General features: G+C 34.3%; 2 protein-coding genes across 3 annotated transcripts; one reads left to right on the top strand and one right to left on the bottom strand.

Annotated features, from left to right (window-relative positions):
* Positions 1–2,340: 2,340 nt before the first annotated feature.
* HIRA (histone chaperone HIRA-like protein) lies at positions 2,341–10,183 on the bottom strand. 2 transcript variants are annotated; one of them, XM_068644240.2, is made up of 11 exons: positions 9,989–10,183; positions 9,298–9,469; positions 8,281–8,556; positions 7,823–8,074; positions 7,350–7,747; positions 6,205–7,219; positions 5,273–5,483; positions 4,872–5,112; positions 3,851–3,973; positions 3,346–3,463; positions 2,341–2,973 (listed from the first exon to the last, which is right to left on the bottom strand). In XM_068644240.2, exons 2-11 carry the CDS (start codon positions 9,403–9,405, stop codon positions 2,617–2,619), a joined length of 3,099 nt encoding a protein of 1,032 aa, XP_068500341.2. In that variant the 5' UTR covers positions 9,406–9,469; positions 9,989–10,183; the 3' UTR covers positions 2,341–2,616. The 2 variants fall into 2 exon arrangements, with proteins under 2 accessions (XP_068500341.2, XP_068500340.2); XM_068644239.2 differs by lacking the exon at positions 9,989–10,183 and having other exon boundaries at positions 9,298–9,964.
* A 1,261-nt stretch (positions 10,184–11,444) lies between these two features.
* LOC137835641 (Tetratricopeptide repeat (TPR)-like superfamily protein) lies at positions 11,445–14,266 on the top strand. The gene has a single exon (XM_068644238.2). The coding sequence runs from the start codon at positions 11,607–11,609 to the stop codon at positions 14,235–14,237; it is 2,631 nt and encodes an 876-aa protein (XP_068500339.2). The 5' UTR covers positions 11,445–11,606; the 3' UTR covers positions 14,238–14,266.
* The last annotated feature ends 259 nt before the right edge of the window (positions 14,267–14,525 follow it).

Here is a 14,525-nt window from a genome sequence, read left to right as displayed (position 1 = left end):
AGCACATACATGTTAAATGCCTTCCATCTTTGTCATATTGATGCAGGCTTTGAATATCTCACTGGGAAATCAAAGTGCATGCATATGATTTAACAAAGCAACAAGGAAAAAGACAAAAAAAATGAAAGAGAAAAAGGAAGAAGAGGACCACAACTATTAGCTAGTGCCTGAACAAAATTAATTTCTTTCTGAGACATCAGCAATGATACCTTTAGATGCTTTCATCCACTAGCTCTATCAATCTATTTTTATTTTATTTCTCTATTTGTTAAGTACTACACCTAAATGTTTACCATATATTATGCTTTACAGATCAATTTACTTTATAATATGTGCTAATGTAACTGTACCGGTCGGGACCGGACGACCGCATGGTTCAGATTAAAATTATCTAACTAACGTGGTCACGCATGGGACAAACGGTTAATTCCCACTGAACAACAAACGCACGTGAGCACTCCCCAGATTTTCGGAAACATCCCAAGATCCCAGGAAACCACCTAACACGACCCAAAAACCAAAAAACACGTGGCGAACCACTAACGACCCAGAGGGCCCAAGCCCAAGGGGAACGTACAAAAGAAGGAAAAGAAAGAGAAAAAGGTATGTTATTCATTCTCGAAAGGACTCCCACGGAGAGAGATTACTGACTTGAGCGTCGAAGCGCAATCGCAGGTACCCCCGCCGGCCGACCGAGGCACGCAAGGAAGAAGGAAACTCGAAGGACAGGACAATTGAGAGTGGAGCAGACACCTTGTATCGACGTGGATAAACATTACTCAGTCCCCGATATTCATACAGGTACAGTAACTTCTTTATTAGTCTTTAATAATTAACAAATATGTATTATTTTCATAAATTTTTTTTGTATATATGTTAATATGTTAATTAAGTTTCACGTGTTTTAGAATCTAATAATATTATTTTAATAGATTTGAGATTGAAACATTGAGATTGACATAAGTACAATAAATACGAGTTAAGTATACATTTAATTTAGATATTAAGTATTATAAAAACTTTAATCTAGTTTTATAAGTAAAAATTATTAAAAATTTGTCTTCATATATTAATTAACTGTCATTTTTAACTCTTAAAATAAATTAATCGTTAAATTATATATATATATATATATATATATATATATATATTCTTAATTTTGTCTTTACATAAGTATAATTTTTTAAATTGATTTTTTATTTTTATTAAAAAGATTGAGAAGAAAAAGTAAAATAATCTGTGGAATATAAGTAACTCAATTGAAGATTTCGTACGAATAAAGACTAAATGTAATGAAGAGGTGAATTGGTTAAAAAGATTTTTTTGTAACAATTATTTTCAAAAAATATTTCTTGAATTATTAAATAATAAATTTGAAGATAAGATTTTGAGAGTCTTTTAATACCAACAAAGTAAAGCACGGCAACAAAAGAAAATAATAGAGACAAAGAACATAAAAATAATTAAGAATTATTTGACTTTTCTTGAACTTACATCCCATTCAATTCAATTAATGTATGGATTATTTTACTATATATTGTAATAATCATGTAACACTCCTCCATCACATGTGGTCTACTACATTTTTGGAAAGGTGAGCATGGATGACAACATGGGAAAGAAAACCCTAAAATTGAGTATGGTAGATGTGACTCAGAAATTAAAAAATCAAATTCAGATATCAGTTCCAAATTAAAAATAAAACTATAAGAAAATGATTAAATAAAAATAAATAATTAGTTGTTATATTGACTAAATTAAATATTATTTTAAAAATTAAAAAAACTATTAACTTTTAATTTAGTTTTTATTATTAATAAAAAAAATTAAATTGGTATCTAATTAACTACCAAGATTTTGACAATCAAATTTAGAATCTAAATAATTAGTAGTTAAAATTGTAATAACTAATTAGATATTAATTTAAAAACTATTTATCAATAATAAAAACTAATTTAATAAATATAATAACTAATTATTTTTAGTATTTAAAATTTGTTTTTATTTAATTATTTAATAATTTTATAGTAGTATAACATCAATAGAATACACAGGATAATTTTAGTATTTTAAGTACTAAGGTAAGAAATTCCCAAGTTTGTGCATATTTCTTCAGCATCACCAACTCAACCTACTTCGCTTTCAAAGAAAAGAAAAGCTTTTGTTCTGAATGAAACATTTCACTATGTAAAAGAAATTCCTTGGTAAATTTCGGATTAAGTCATCAAAATGAAGATTTTTAAGCTGGGATTCATCTTTCTGCAGCAAAGAGTATGTGAACTAATATTGTTGGAGTTCAATAAAGAAAAGACCCTTGTTTCAATAACTCACAAAACAAAATGAAAGAAACCCTAATTTCCTTTAATTGAGACATTATACAAAGAAGCAAGCTCCAAGTTGATGGGAGAAGCTACAAATATAACATACAACTCATGATACCTTTGTAAGTGTGTGTTAGTGAGATAAACTTTTAAGGAGAGCTATCCGCAATGTTTTCTATGGAGGAGGGTACACGCATCATGAAAGTAAAACGTGAAATTGGCTTCATCCATGCCACTAAAAACATCCCTTGTTGAAACACTTCTACCCTTAATATTGCCTCCTATATGCACAAGTTTAGCACTTCCCTTGTGCATCCTGGTGAGCTTGATCTGTCATAGGGGTGTCTGCACTGCCTTCATTTGTGAGTGCTGGAGGGAAACCTGCTTGCTCCTTTTCCAGTTGGGTGTTATGATCTAATTTTGGTGGAGCAGTGTGCTCCTGAAGTGTTGCTAGAGAACTGCCTTCAACTGGATTGGTTGCTGGTGAAGATGAACTCGGCAGCACTGTGCGGTTTGTTTGCTCTTGATTAGCATCAGTGATATCGTATTCAGATAAAAGATCCATGAATTCATTTAGCAATCTTTGGACTTTTCTGTTTGATGCCATGGATGGGAGAATGTCTTCCCTAAGGAGCTTGTGTTTCCTCATTCCCTGCAAAGATTCAGCTGGAACATTTGAGAAACTGAGAAGATCAAGTAATATAATCATTTGGTTTGACAATGATAAAAGCTGTGTTGGTCAATAGATGTTCCACCATTACTTGTTTGGGTTTGACATATTTTAAGGTAAAAATAAAGTATTGTGACAAGCCAACAAAATCTCTTCCATGCATTGTTACACAATCTTTAAACCACTTAATTCAAAAGCTCTTCTAGAAAAACAGGCCCTTTCAGTAATATATACAAGACACTTTTCATGTTAACTTCTGTACTGTTTTACCATTCCCACCTTGTCTCACTTTTATTAATTAGCAATAGCAACTGGGTTCAAGCAAAACAGACATGTAGATAGAGAAAAGCTTACAAGCACAAAAGGATCCCATGCTAAGTTCTTTGAATCCGAAGATGTTTCCTCAAACATCCCTGTTGGAGGTCCAAGGAAACTCTCACAGACTTCTCGTAATCGAGATTCATCTGCTTCTCTGCAATAATTTATAATTTAGTCTGAAATTGTCCAAAATCAAAAAGACAACAGAATATATATGCATATATATAATCACAAGTATTTAAATTAAGATTTAAGGCTACATTTTCCTGCATATATAATATAAATGCCATCCTCCTAATAAAAAAAACCTTGAAGACATTTAGAGTTGCATTTCGTTCATCTTAAGGATAGTTATCATACCAATTAAAGAATTCAGCAAAAGCACCCACAAAAGATCTTTAGAAGAAGAATATGTACTACACTTTCATAAAATTTAAAAAACTAAAAGTGTATATAAGCATTTGCATGTTTTATGTAAGGTCAATGAAGTGCTAAACTTGTATTTGAAGGATATCTCAACGAAAAGAGAGAAGAATAGCACCTTGCAAGAAAGCGTACGTATGCCAATAGGCATTGGCGATATTCTTTAGGGGACCCCAAAGCCAAGGAAGAAGCCAATTGAGTTTCCAAATGAGCACGTGTTTGTACTCCATCATCAGTAATTCTGTATCATGGTAGTCATCATGATCAGAAAGTGTTCTTTCAAAGCATCAGAATTCTTACAAAAAGGGGGAAGGGGTTAAAATTACACACGAGAACAGAAGCCTACTCATAACAAGCACACAGTCCATTCTTATGAACAAGATTATAAATATATATATATAGGAAATAATTAAAGGTTTTTCAATTTTATTTATGCTTTGAAATCCTTTGTTGCAATGATCTGTTAGACCCCTACATCAGAATAGTTAGTTAATGAAAAACAGTCCATTGAAGACAGGGTAGAATATGACAGATGGAATTCTTCAGTGAAGATGCTGCCACAGTATTCCTCACTGGTATCTTTCATGATCATGCATATTATATAAGATGACGTGGAACAAATGTATCCAAGAAAAAGTTTAAGTCACACCTATAAAAGAAAAGATGACAACAATTTGACTAAGATAGATAGGCCATGTGAGAAAAGAACAAAGAGGCCTGAATATTGAAAATGTTCATCAAATGAACGCTCTCATGGGGTAAAGGAATATAATAATATTAGTAGAAACAACTAAAAAGAGCTCTAAATGGTTTCACAAGAAATTTGGTGTTTTTGCAGAGTCCAAGCATATTGATTGATCCATGTATATCACCTAAATGAATGAGATAAGCTTGGTTGTTGTTCTATATATTTAGCATGCATATATAAATAACTATTTCTTCAGATATCAGCAAACTACATAATAATTTGACAATGAAGCAAGGAAAATTAGAGTCTGGAGAAATACTAATATATATCCCAGGTTTCGTATCCCCTTAATTCACTTTCATATTCATATGGTATCCAACAGCATTTAATTCAAACCGAGGGCCAAGACCAAGTACAGGCTAATTAAAAATAGATGCTGATCACTACACACCTAGTCCAACCTGGCTTCCGGGCCAAATATTTTCTAAGATCAACCTGCAATGCTGCCAGCTCACCGCTTTGAATTGAACCCAAACTCCAAGAGCTGGAAAAATTTGATGCAGGAAAGCAATCATCTGCAACCCTCAGCCAACACTTGACATTCATATCAAATAAGAAAGCATGACGAGTGGCCAACACTACGAGAGGGGAACCCGATTTTGATAATTTCACAGATATAACTTTAATGGTTCCTGAAAAGAAACGGTAAATTTTAGGACAACATAAAGCCACTGAAAAAAATACAAAAATCATTGGAAAACCAGGGCAAGTTGTCCTCGTATAAGGAAAAAACAAATAAACTGCTAGACCAAGCATCTCCAATATCAAATTAATGGAGATAGTAAGTGGTACCTGCATCTTTAGCAGATGAGTTAGGACTTGAAGAAACTAGAGAAGTCAATGAATGTTGAAGAAGACAGGTTCGGTTGAATAAATCCCACAAGTACAGGGATCCGTTCCTTGTCACCAGAAGTAATGTCCAGCATTCATCACAGTCTATAAATGTCGCTGCAGAACCCATCATCATGGTAGGCATTGCTCGTCTCCCACCCTTTGTGTAAATCTTCTCGGAAGCAAGCAAAAGAAAAAAAAAAGAAATTAGAGATTTCTACAGAATAAGATTTACAACCTGCACAACCGCTAAATATGCCCATAGTTTTACAAACCTTAAAAAGTTTGAACCATATACAAATTAGTACTAGTCACACGGTACTTAAGCACTTACCAGAATAGTAACTCAACAATACTTTTTCTGAAATCCGAATACCAAAAGATAAAGGGACAGAAAAACACAACTTGAGATACAAACAGTAAAGTGCTGACAGAGATATCTTTCTTCACTCAATTGGTTTATGGTTTCAACCTCAATGTCTTGTATTATAATAGGATATTGTAAGTGTAAGCAAGTTTTCTAATAAATTATTAATCATACAACCAAATATTTAAGTTTATGTCAGTGGTATGCATGCGAGGAACACGCACATTAGCAACTTTAATGGACTTGATCAATGATAAGAGATGCTACCAACATACCAAAAGGTTTAAAACATGTGATGAAAACTTTTGAAAGGAATAGAAGAGACAAATTTTAATACCATTAAAAAATGAGGGTACTATTAAGACACGAAGTTCAATAATACTAAGAGAAATTATTATAAAGGATCTTGGGTACAACTACCAGAGCGCAACATACAGTCATAAATCACATCCCACAACATAGAAGAAATGTTAACAAAAAATTAGTATTGAAAAACCATGCATATACATGCAGAAAAGAAAAATACCAGCAGACATCCATCTTCACAGCCAACTGCCCAAAAATTTCCATTGCCAGCTAAAACAGTGACTTTTTCTGATATCCAATCAGACCAAAGTATCTGAGACCCCTTTGAGCATACAATTTCTGTTTCTTTCATCATAGATGTATTTCCCAGCCATACAACGTCATTTACAGCATGTTCTCGTGACCGGGCTTCCAAAAGAATAGGTGAAGAATCTTCTCCGCTTTTCTTGTCAAATACTCTAATGGAAAGGGTACCACTACAAGCAGCTGAAGAACTGGAAGTTGTCAAATTGCCCAACTGGTCAACATTGACACTTCCATCACCAGCAGATGCTGGAACTTTCTCAATAACTAGGCTCTCAGAAATTGTGGTCTTAGAAGTGACCCCAGTACGCTCTTTTAAATCAGTATTTCTTCCATGTGCTCCTCCCAATGTACTTACTCTTACACCATCATCATTGGAAACAGTTCGGTCAGTATCCTTTCTGTGATCAGAAGACACTATAGGAAAATCAAGTGATTGCTGAACTGCACCTGAAATGTTTTCCTGTTGAACAGGTACTCCAACTGCTTCAGGAATAATTCTTTTACGGCCATCAGGTCGTCTATATTCTCTTTGCTTAACAGGACTAGAAATCCGTCCAGAGGTTGTAACTTTGTTTGATGCATCGCCAACTGGACCTGCGCTCTTCTTACCATCATCATTTTGAGGCTCAGCATTCTTTGTAGTAGCCCCCACATCAGCATAAGCTTTTGCCTTAGTTTGATTTTGCTGAACATCAGAAACCACCACTTTTTTGCTAGTTGTTTGCTTGGCAGAAGCAGCTTCTAATAGTAACTGTGCTGGACTTTCAGCTAAGTTTGCTTTACGACCCTTCACATCACCATAACGACTTCTCTTCAACTCATCTAGCTCAGCATCACCTAATCTCTGACCAAGTTCCTTTACCTCAAAATGAAATGTAGCCACGGATCCATCCAAGGAACATGCAAAGAGTGAATATCCATCAGGGCTCCTGTTTGGAAAGGGAAAGAAAGAACAACAAAGAGGAGTCACTCACAGAAAAAACAATTCAAAATAAATATTAATTAAAAATACAACATTCACATATCTCGTCAACCACAGCTAGAGATGAAGAGAAATACCAGGATAAATCCACAACACTTTGAGTAAAAAAATGCTTAGCCACAAATAAAGGACGAGGACTTGCAGTAGTCCAAACTGTTATAGTTCGATCCTGACTTCCAATGGCAATAACATTGTAAGGCTGTGGTTCTTTGCTTCCCGTCTTGGAAGTGCCATTTGACCACCCAACAGGTACAGATTTCGTTTCCTGAGCATTGGTCAAATTTCTTCTGAACATAGAATGGTTGAACTTCACCACAATAATTGGAGCATTGTGTCCAAGAAAATCAAACGTTGCTGACCATTCCCCTCTCTCTAGCACTGGGGCAGAATGCCTTGGCTTCTGGAAACCATGAGTAGTGGTGATAAAATGACCACAAGGTGACCATCCAAGACGCCTGAAAAAGGTTGATCCAAGCTGAAAGGAAGACATGATAATTAAGAAAAGGAGTTGCTTATTCCATCAGAAAAGTTTTCAAAATAAGAAACTTACTGATTTTGCCCAGTGACCATCTGTCCTGTGGGCAAGACTCCAATCACTAGTTCGCCAAATAATTACAGTTTTATCATCAGATTGACTTGCTATAAAAGAGCCAATAGGATCCCAGGCAACCCCCTTAACTAGACTAGAGTGGCCCCTTAGAACAGCAGTGCAAATGCCATTGCTCATATTCCATACGTGGATAGTGTTGTCCAAACTCCCACTAGCTAATGCAGAATCATCAGGAGACCAATTAAGATCCACCTACTTTAAGCACGGAGAAATAGATCCCAAGTTAATGATGATCACAGGAAATGTAAAAGCATTTGAAGAAGCAGCTAGGGATCCATTTAGATGATAAATTAGTGCATTCAATTATGAGAGCAGATGTCAGAATAGAATTAAATGGTTGAAACAAGGAACTATTTTTTGCAAAGGATGAGACTGAAAAACAAAAGCAATAGCATTACCACATCTGCAGTGTGCCCTCTCAAAGTCATTGCAACTTTCCAGTTTTCAATATCTGGGGGCTCTCCACTGCCAAATTCAGTGGTTCCTGAACCAGGCTTTCTCTCATGAATTAATATAACCTGATCATCAGACCCTGATGCAACAAACCTTCCATGTTTTGCCCACCTAACACAGTTGACAGATCCAAAGTGATCCCGCAGGGTTGCAAGAAGCCTTTGAGAAGAAGCATCATTTTCTATGTCAGTACTAACAGACTTCATGTTCCATATTCGAACCTGCATAATACATAGTTGAGAATGTAATTGTATAAAAATTAATTCAGGTGCTTAAAACATATTAAGAAGGTAAAGTTGAAGAAGACTGCCCACTGTAATCCTGCCCTGAAGGTCAGAAGTGGTATACAGCTAGTTTTCTCTAACATAAAGGGAGATTGTTACTAACTAAGGTAAACAGGAAACTTATGAAAACAAAAGTGAAGAAAATCAACAAATTGTAGCACAACTACTACACACATCATACTTTACTGAACTGAACCTGACACTAGGCACCGTATTAATGTTAGATCTTAACTATTTCCTACTTTTTAATATGAAAAAATAGTTCACCACAGAGCACCTACAAAACTTGGTTTCCAGAGCAAAGTTGTGTAAAAACATCCGACAAACTCATAAGGAAGCTATTCTTACAAATATGAGACAAAAGATACTCTCTTCCCTGTTAACCGAGAAAATTAGCACGAAGTGCAGTTACATTGAATGAAGAAAAATATTTAACAATTTCTATACTTTATTAGAAAATTTTATCAATGATTTCGATTGATAAAAAATATAAAGAAGTAATATTAAGTAATATTCCTAGAACTACAAAAAAAATCTGATATTTAAAAATTGCAGTATTGACAAGTTTAAAGATCTTAAAATCAAAATGGGGAACAATTTCCCAGAATACCATATAACTGAATATCCAAACTTCAAAATTTTCCACAATTGAGCCTTGAAGATGGTAAAATTCCTTACCTTGTGGTCACCACCACCAGTAGCAAACCTGAGCCCTCCTGGTTGAACATCAATGGAGAAAATTTGCATGCCTTCATGCCTAACCCAACTAGGTTTCTCGGCTATCATCCTTTCCAAGAAATAAATTTTCTTCTTTCACACAAAAGACACGATCTTTGTTCCACTCTACTTGCTGCAAATTCAATAGAAAAAGGATGTTTGAATTTGGGGGCAGCGAATGAGAAAAGAACTTCACCCACTACGCTCAAACCCCGCAAATTTCTGGTTCTGAATCCCCAAAGCACAGTGAAACCGAGACAGTAAAAAAGCAGAAATTTGACATGTACCCAACTTTAAGGTTTTTGAAATTTTCCTCAAAGGATGAAAAACCTAAATTGATGAACAACCATGAAAAAAAAGAAAGAATCTTCTTTTGTAATTAAACAAATATATGAAAATAAATAAAAGCTAAAAGGACAACAAGGGCCTAAGCTTGGGGGTAAATGGGCAAAAACCCTAAAAAGTGAAGATGTTGATGGTGGAGAAGATCGAGTATTAACTTCCTCCTTAACGGTCAAATCTAGCTAAAATTCGAATACAAGAAAAATAAACATTTTTTTAAGGTTGACAACAATAAAAAGAAGAAACAACAGCATAACAGAGATTGAAAAAAAAAAAAAGTTATAGTGGTGAAATTAAATGGATTACTTACTTTATGAGTGTGACCTGAAATTCCCTAACCTTCTTCAATGTGCAGGTTCTAACTGGTAAGTAGCAGTGAGAAGCAAGAAAAATATACTACAATTATTTCTGATAAACAAATACACAGAAATTGTGTGCAACTTCCTGTTTTTCAAAATAAATGTGTATGATGTGATGTTTCTTTGCACTGTGGGGGTTTTAGTTTAATACTTACTAGTTGTGTAAGTATTTAACCTAATTAAAATTTGATAAAACATTACACAAGGTTGTTGGTTAAAATAATCTGATTTGTGAATATAGCATATAAATTTAATAACAGTAAAATTGACATCAATATCAATATACTATGTACAATATTACTGATTAAACTTAAAATTAATGTTAATTTAAGTGTTAACAAAGTATAACAATAGAATATGAATATTGAGTGGATTAGATTGAATAATCTAAAATACAATTTAAAACACATTATATTTAATTTTTTGAAATAAGTTTATCTACTAGAAAAACATTAAAATTATTTTATAGATAAATCAAAAATAAATTTAAAAGAAAAAAATATAAAATTAAATTCAGTTTCAAAATACATGAAAATAAGACTTTTAGTTTATACATAAATTAAAATATGGTTTATAATAAATTGACCATAATATACCATGAGGCCCGTGACTTACATTGGCTTATAGCACTTATTTTATTTGTTTTTTTAAGAAAATGTCTTTTTTATAGTAACCAAGTTGAGAATAAATTAAAGAAAAAAAAAAGGACCACTTAGAGTTTGTATAAGGGTACATTTGATGGGAATAAACAAAAAGGAGAGATAAGATAAGGATAATAACTTAATAGAATAAAAGTCATTTGATGAGATTGGAATATATTGAAAGTAGAAAATATTTTATGAGAGAGAAACAAAAGGAAAATAGTATAAAATTATATTACTATTATTTATTAATATTATTAAATATCATTATTTTAATTATTTTTGTTTTTAATATTGATAAATTTATTTATTATTTTATTTAATTATTTTATTGTTAATATTTTTATAAACATTATTTATTTATTTATTATAACAAGCACAAAATTTATAAGGAACACACTCAAGCCATTTTATATTCAATTGATTATCTGTTTACTGAATTGACCTAGTCTGATTAATTTATATATATTTATGAGTTTGTATTCTTATTTTGGATATTGGTTATGTTACTTTTTAATATTTTTAAATTCAAACTATGGAAACATGTTATTTTAGAACTTTATTTAATATTTTATACATTTTTATTTTATTATATTAAATAATTAATTTTGTTGTATTTATCAAATTAAATATATAACATATTTATCTCTTCAAAAATATTTGATTAAATATTATCAAACAAAATAATTGAAATTTTAAAGTCGTGGGAACATGACAGTCACACGTGGGCTTATCTTAGTATCAGTTCACATGTCAATGTAACCCAACAACAACAACAATGTCACTGTAACCCAACAACAACAGAAACCATAGCCATTGTCATGGTGTCTTAGTCATCATCCCACTTCTAACACTGCTTGAAAATATGAAACAAACAAAACCCTTCTAAAAAGCCACCATCTTTAGAGTAATAATTTTCCAATAGAACATGACTCTGAATGCCACTTTAAGGGCACTCTCCAACACTTCAATCAACCCAATTCTCAAACTTAGACGTTACCAAATTCACTGTCACTCTAACCTTCTTCTGCAATCCTACACTGTTGCCATAAATTCAGAGACCCTTTTACCGGGTACTGACCCTCCCATTGCACAACAGCTGTTTGATCAAACTCCCATTAGAGATCTCAAGCAACATAACCAGTTGTTTCTCCGTTCCTTCCCCAATGAACAATCTCAAAAAGCCCTCCACCTCTTTGTCTCCCTTTGCGGTTCTGGTTTATCCCCTGATAGGTTAAGCATGTGCTATGTTTTAGATTATTGTGCTGGTTCCTCTGATGGGACTGTCGGTGAACAAGTGCATTGTCAGTGTGTCAAGTGTGGATTTGTGCACCATGTTAGCGTAGGAAACTGTATTGTTGATATGTACATGAAAACTGGCAATGTTAAAGATGGGAGGAGAGTTTTTGATGAAATGGGTGACAGGAATGTGGTGTCTTGGAATTCCTTGCTCACAGGTTATTCATTGAATGGGTTCAATGATCAGGTGTGGGAATTGTTTTGTCAGATGCAAGTTGAGGGATACAGGCCTAACTATTATACTGTTTCTAATATAATTCCAGCTTTGGCCAAGCTGAGCGTGGTTGCTGTAGGAATGCAAACTCATGCCTTGGTTATAAAGCTTGGTTTCGATGCAGAAAAACTTGTGTGCAACTCTCTAATTAGTATGCTTTCAAAGTCAGGGATGTTAAGAGATGCTAGAGCTATTTTTTATAACATGGAGAACAAGGATTCAGTTTCTTGGAATAGTATGATTGCTGGACATGTGATAAATGGACAAGATTTGGAAGCTTTTGAAATATTTAACAACATGCTATCTGCAGGGGCTAAGCCTACAAGCGCCACATTTGCATCTGTTATTAAGTCATGTGCCAACCTTAAAGAGTTGGGGTTGTTAAGAGTGTTGCACAGTAAGACTCTGAAGAGTGGGTTTTCCACTCACCAAAACGTCCTAACAACACTCATGGTAGCATTGACTAAGTGCAAGGAAATGGATGATGCCTTCAGTTTATTCTCCTTGTTGGAGGGGGTTCAAAGTGTGGTTTCATGGACTGCGATGATCAGTGGTTACTTGCAGAATGGGGGCACTGATCAGGCTGTGAATTTGTTTTCTCAAATGAGGAGTGAAGGTGTCAAACCAAATCATTTCACTTATTCTGCCATCCTTACTGTGCAACATGTTGCTTTCATTTCTGAAATACATGCTGAAGTCATCAAAACTAACTATGAGAAATCATCTTCGGTGGGAACTGCACTTTTAGATGCTTATGTTAAGATAGGAATAATTAATGATGCTGTTAAAGTTTTTGAACTAATTGAAGTCAAGGACTTAATAGCTTGGTCTGCAATGCTGGCAGGATATGCCCATGCAGGAGAAACTGAAGAAGCTGCTAAAATCTTCCACCAATTAACAAGGGAGGGGATTAAACCAAATGAATTTACCTTTTGTAGCATCATTAATGCTTGTACAGCTCCTACAGCATCAGTGGAGCAAGGAAAACAATTCCATGCATATGCGATTAAACTGAGATTGAATAATGCTCTGTGTGTAAGTAGTTCTCTTGTTACCATGTATGCAAAGAGAGGCAATATTGATAGTGCACGTGAAGTTTTCAAAAGGCAGAAGGAGAGGGACTTGGTTTCTTGGAACTCAATGATCTCTGGATATGCCCAGCATGGCCAGGCGAAGAAAGCATTAGAGGTATTTGAGGAGATGCAAAAACAAAAATTGCAAGTGGATGCTATAACATTCATTGGTGTCATTTCTGCCTGCACTCATGCTGGCTTAGTGGAAAAGGGTCAAAACTACTTCAATGTAATGATCAATGATCATCACGTTAATCCAACAATGGAGCACTACTCCTGCATGATTGACCTATATAGCCGAGCAGGGATGATGGAAAAAGCCATGGATATCATAAATGGGATGCCATTTCCACCAGCTGCAACCGTGTGGCGCATTGTTTTGGGAGCTTCTCGAGTACACCACAATATAGAGCTTGGGAAACTCGCAGCTGAAAAAATTATTGCACTCGAACCACAAGACTCAGCTGCGTATGTTCTATTATCAAATATGTATGCTGCGGCAGGAAACTGGCAAGAGAAAGTCAATGTGAGAAAACTAATGGATAAGAGAAAAGTGAAAAAAGAACCTGGGTACAGTTGGATTGAGGTGAAAAACAAGACTTACTCATTCTTGGCCGGTGATTTGTCACATCCTTTGTCAGACCATATTTACTCAAAACTTTCAGAGTTAAATATTCGGTTGAGGGATGCTGGTTATCAGCCTGATACAAATTATGTGTTTCATGATATTGAAGAAGAACAAAAAGAAACGATTCTTTCTCATCATAGTGAAAGGCTTGCCATTGCCTTTGGCTTAATAGCTACACTTCCTGATATTCCCCTCCAGATTGTGAAGAATCTTAGAGTTTGTGGAGATTGCCACAGCTTTATTAAGTTAGTATCACTCATTGAACATAGATATATTGTTGTTAGAGACTCAAACCGATTTCACCACTTTAAAGATGGTTTGTGCTCATGTGGGGACTACTGGTGATGTTTGGACTAAAATGCTTTATTTGTTTCGAAGATTCTTTAGTGGATCAGACCTTTGTTTTCCAGAGAATCCATGAAGCCTCTCCAAGGCATAAATTTTGTCATGGCAGCTTTAAGGAAAGAGTGTCATTGGAATTGAAATCCACACGTTGCTATTTGTGGATACTTTTGAGCTAGATTATGGCAATGAGTATGATAATATTGGTTCTCCACTGTTGAATCGACCATTATAGATACTATTTAACTAAGAAAAGTGGATTGATCAACAAAAAGTTTCAGCCAATAATTC

Source organism: Phaseolus vulgaris, chromosome 5, assembly GCF_051622355.1.
Source record: "Phaseolus vulgaris cultivar YP4 chromosome 5, ASM5162235v1, whole genome shotgun sequence".
NCBI lineage: Eukaryota > Viridiplantae > Streptophyta > Magnoliopsida > Fabales > Fabaceae > Phaseolus > Phaseolus vulgaris.
This window is presented reverse-complemented; position numbering and strand designations above follow the sequence as displayed.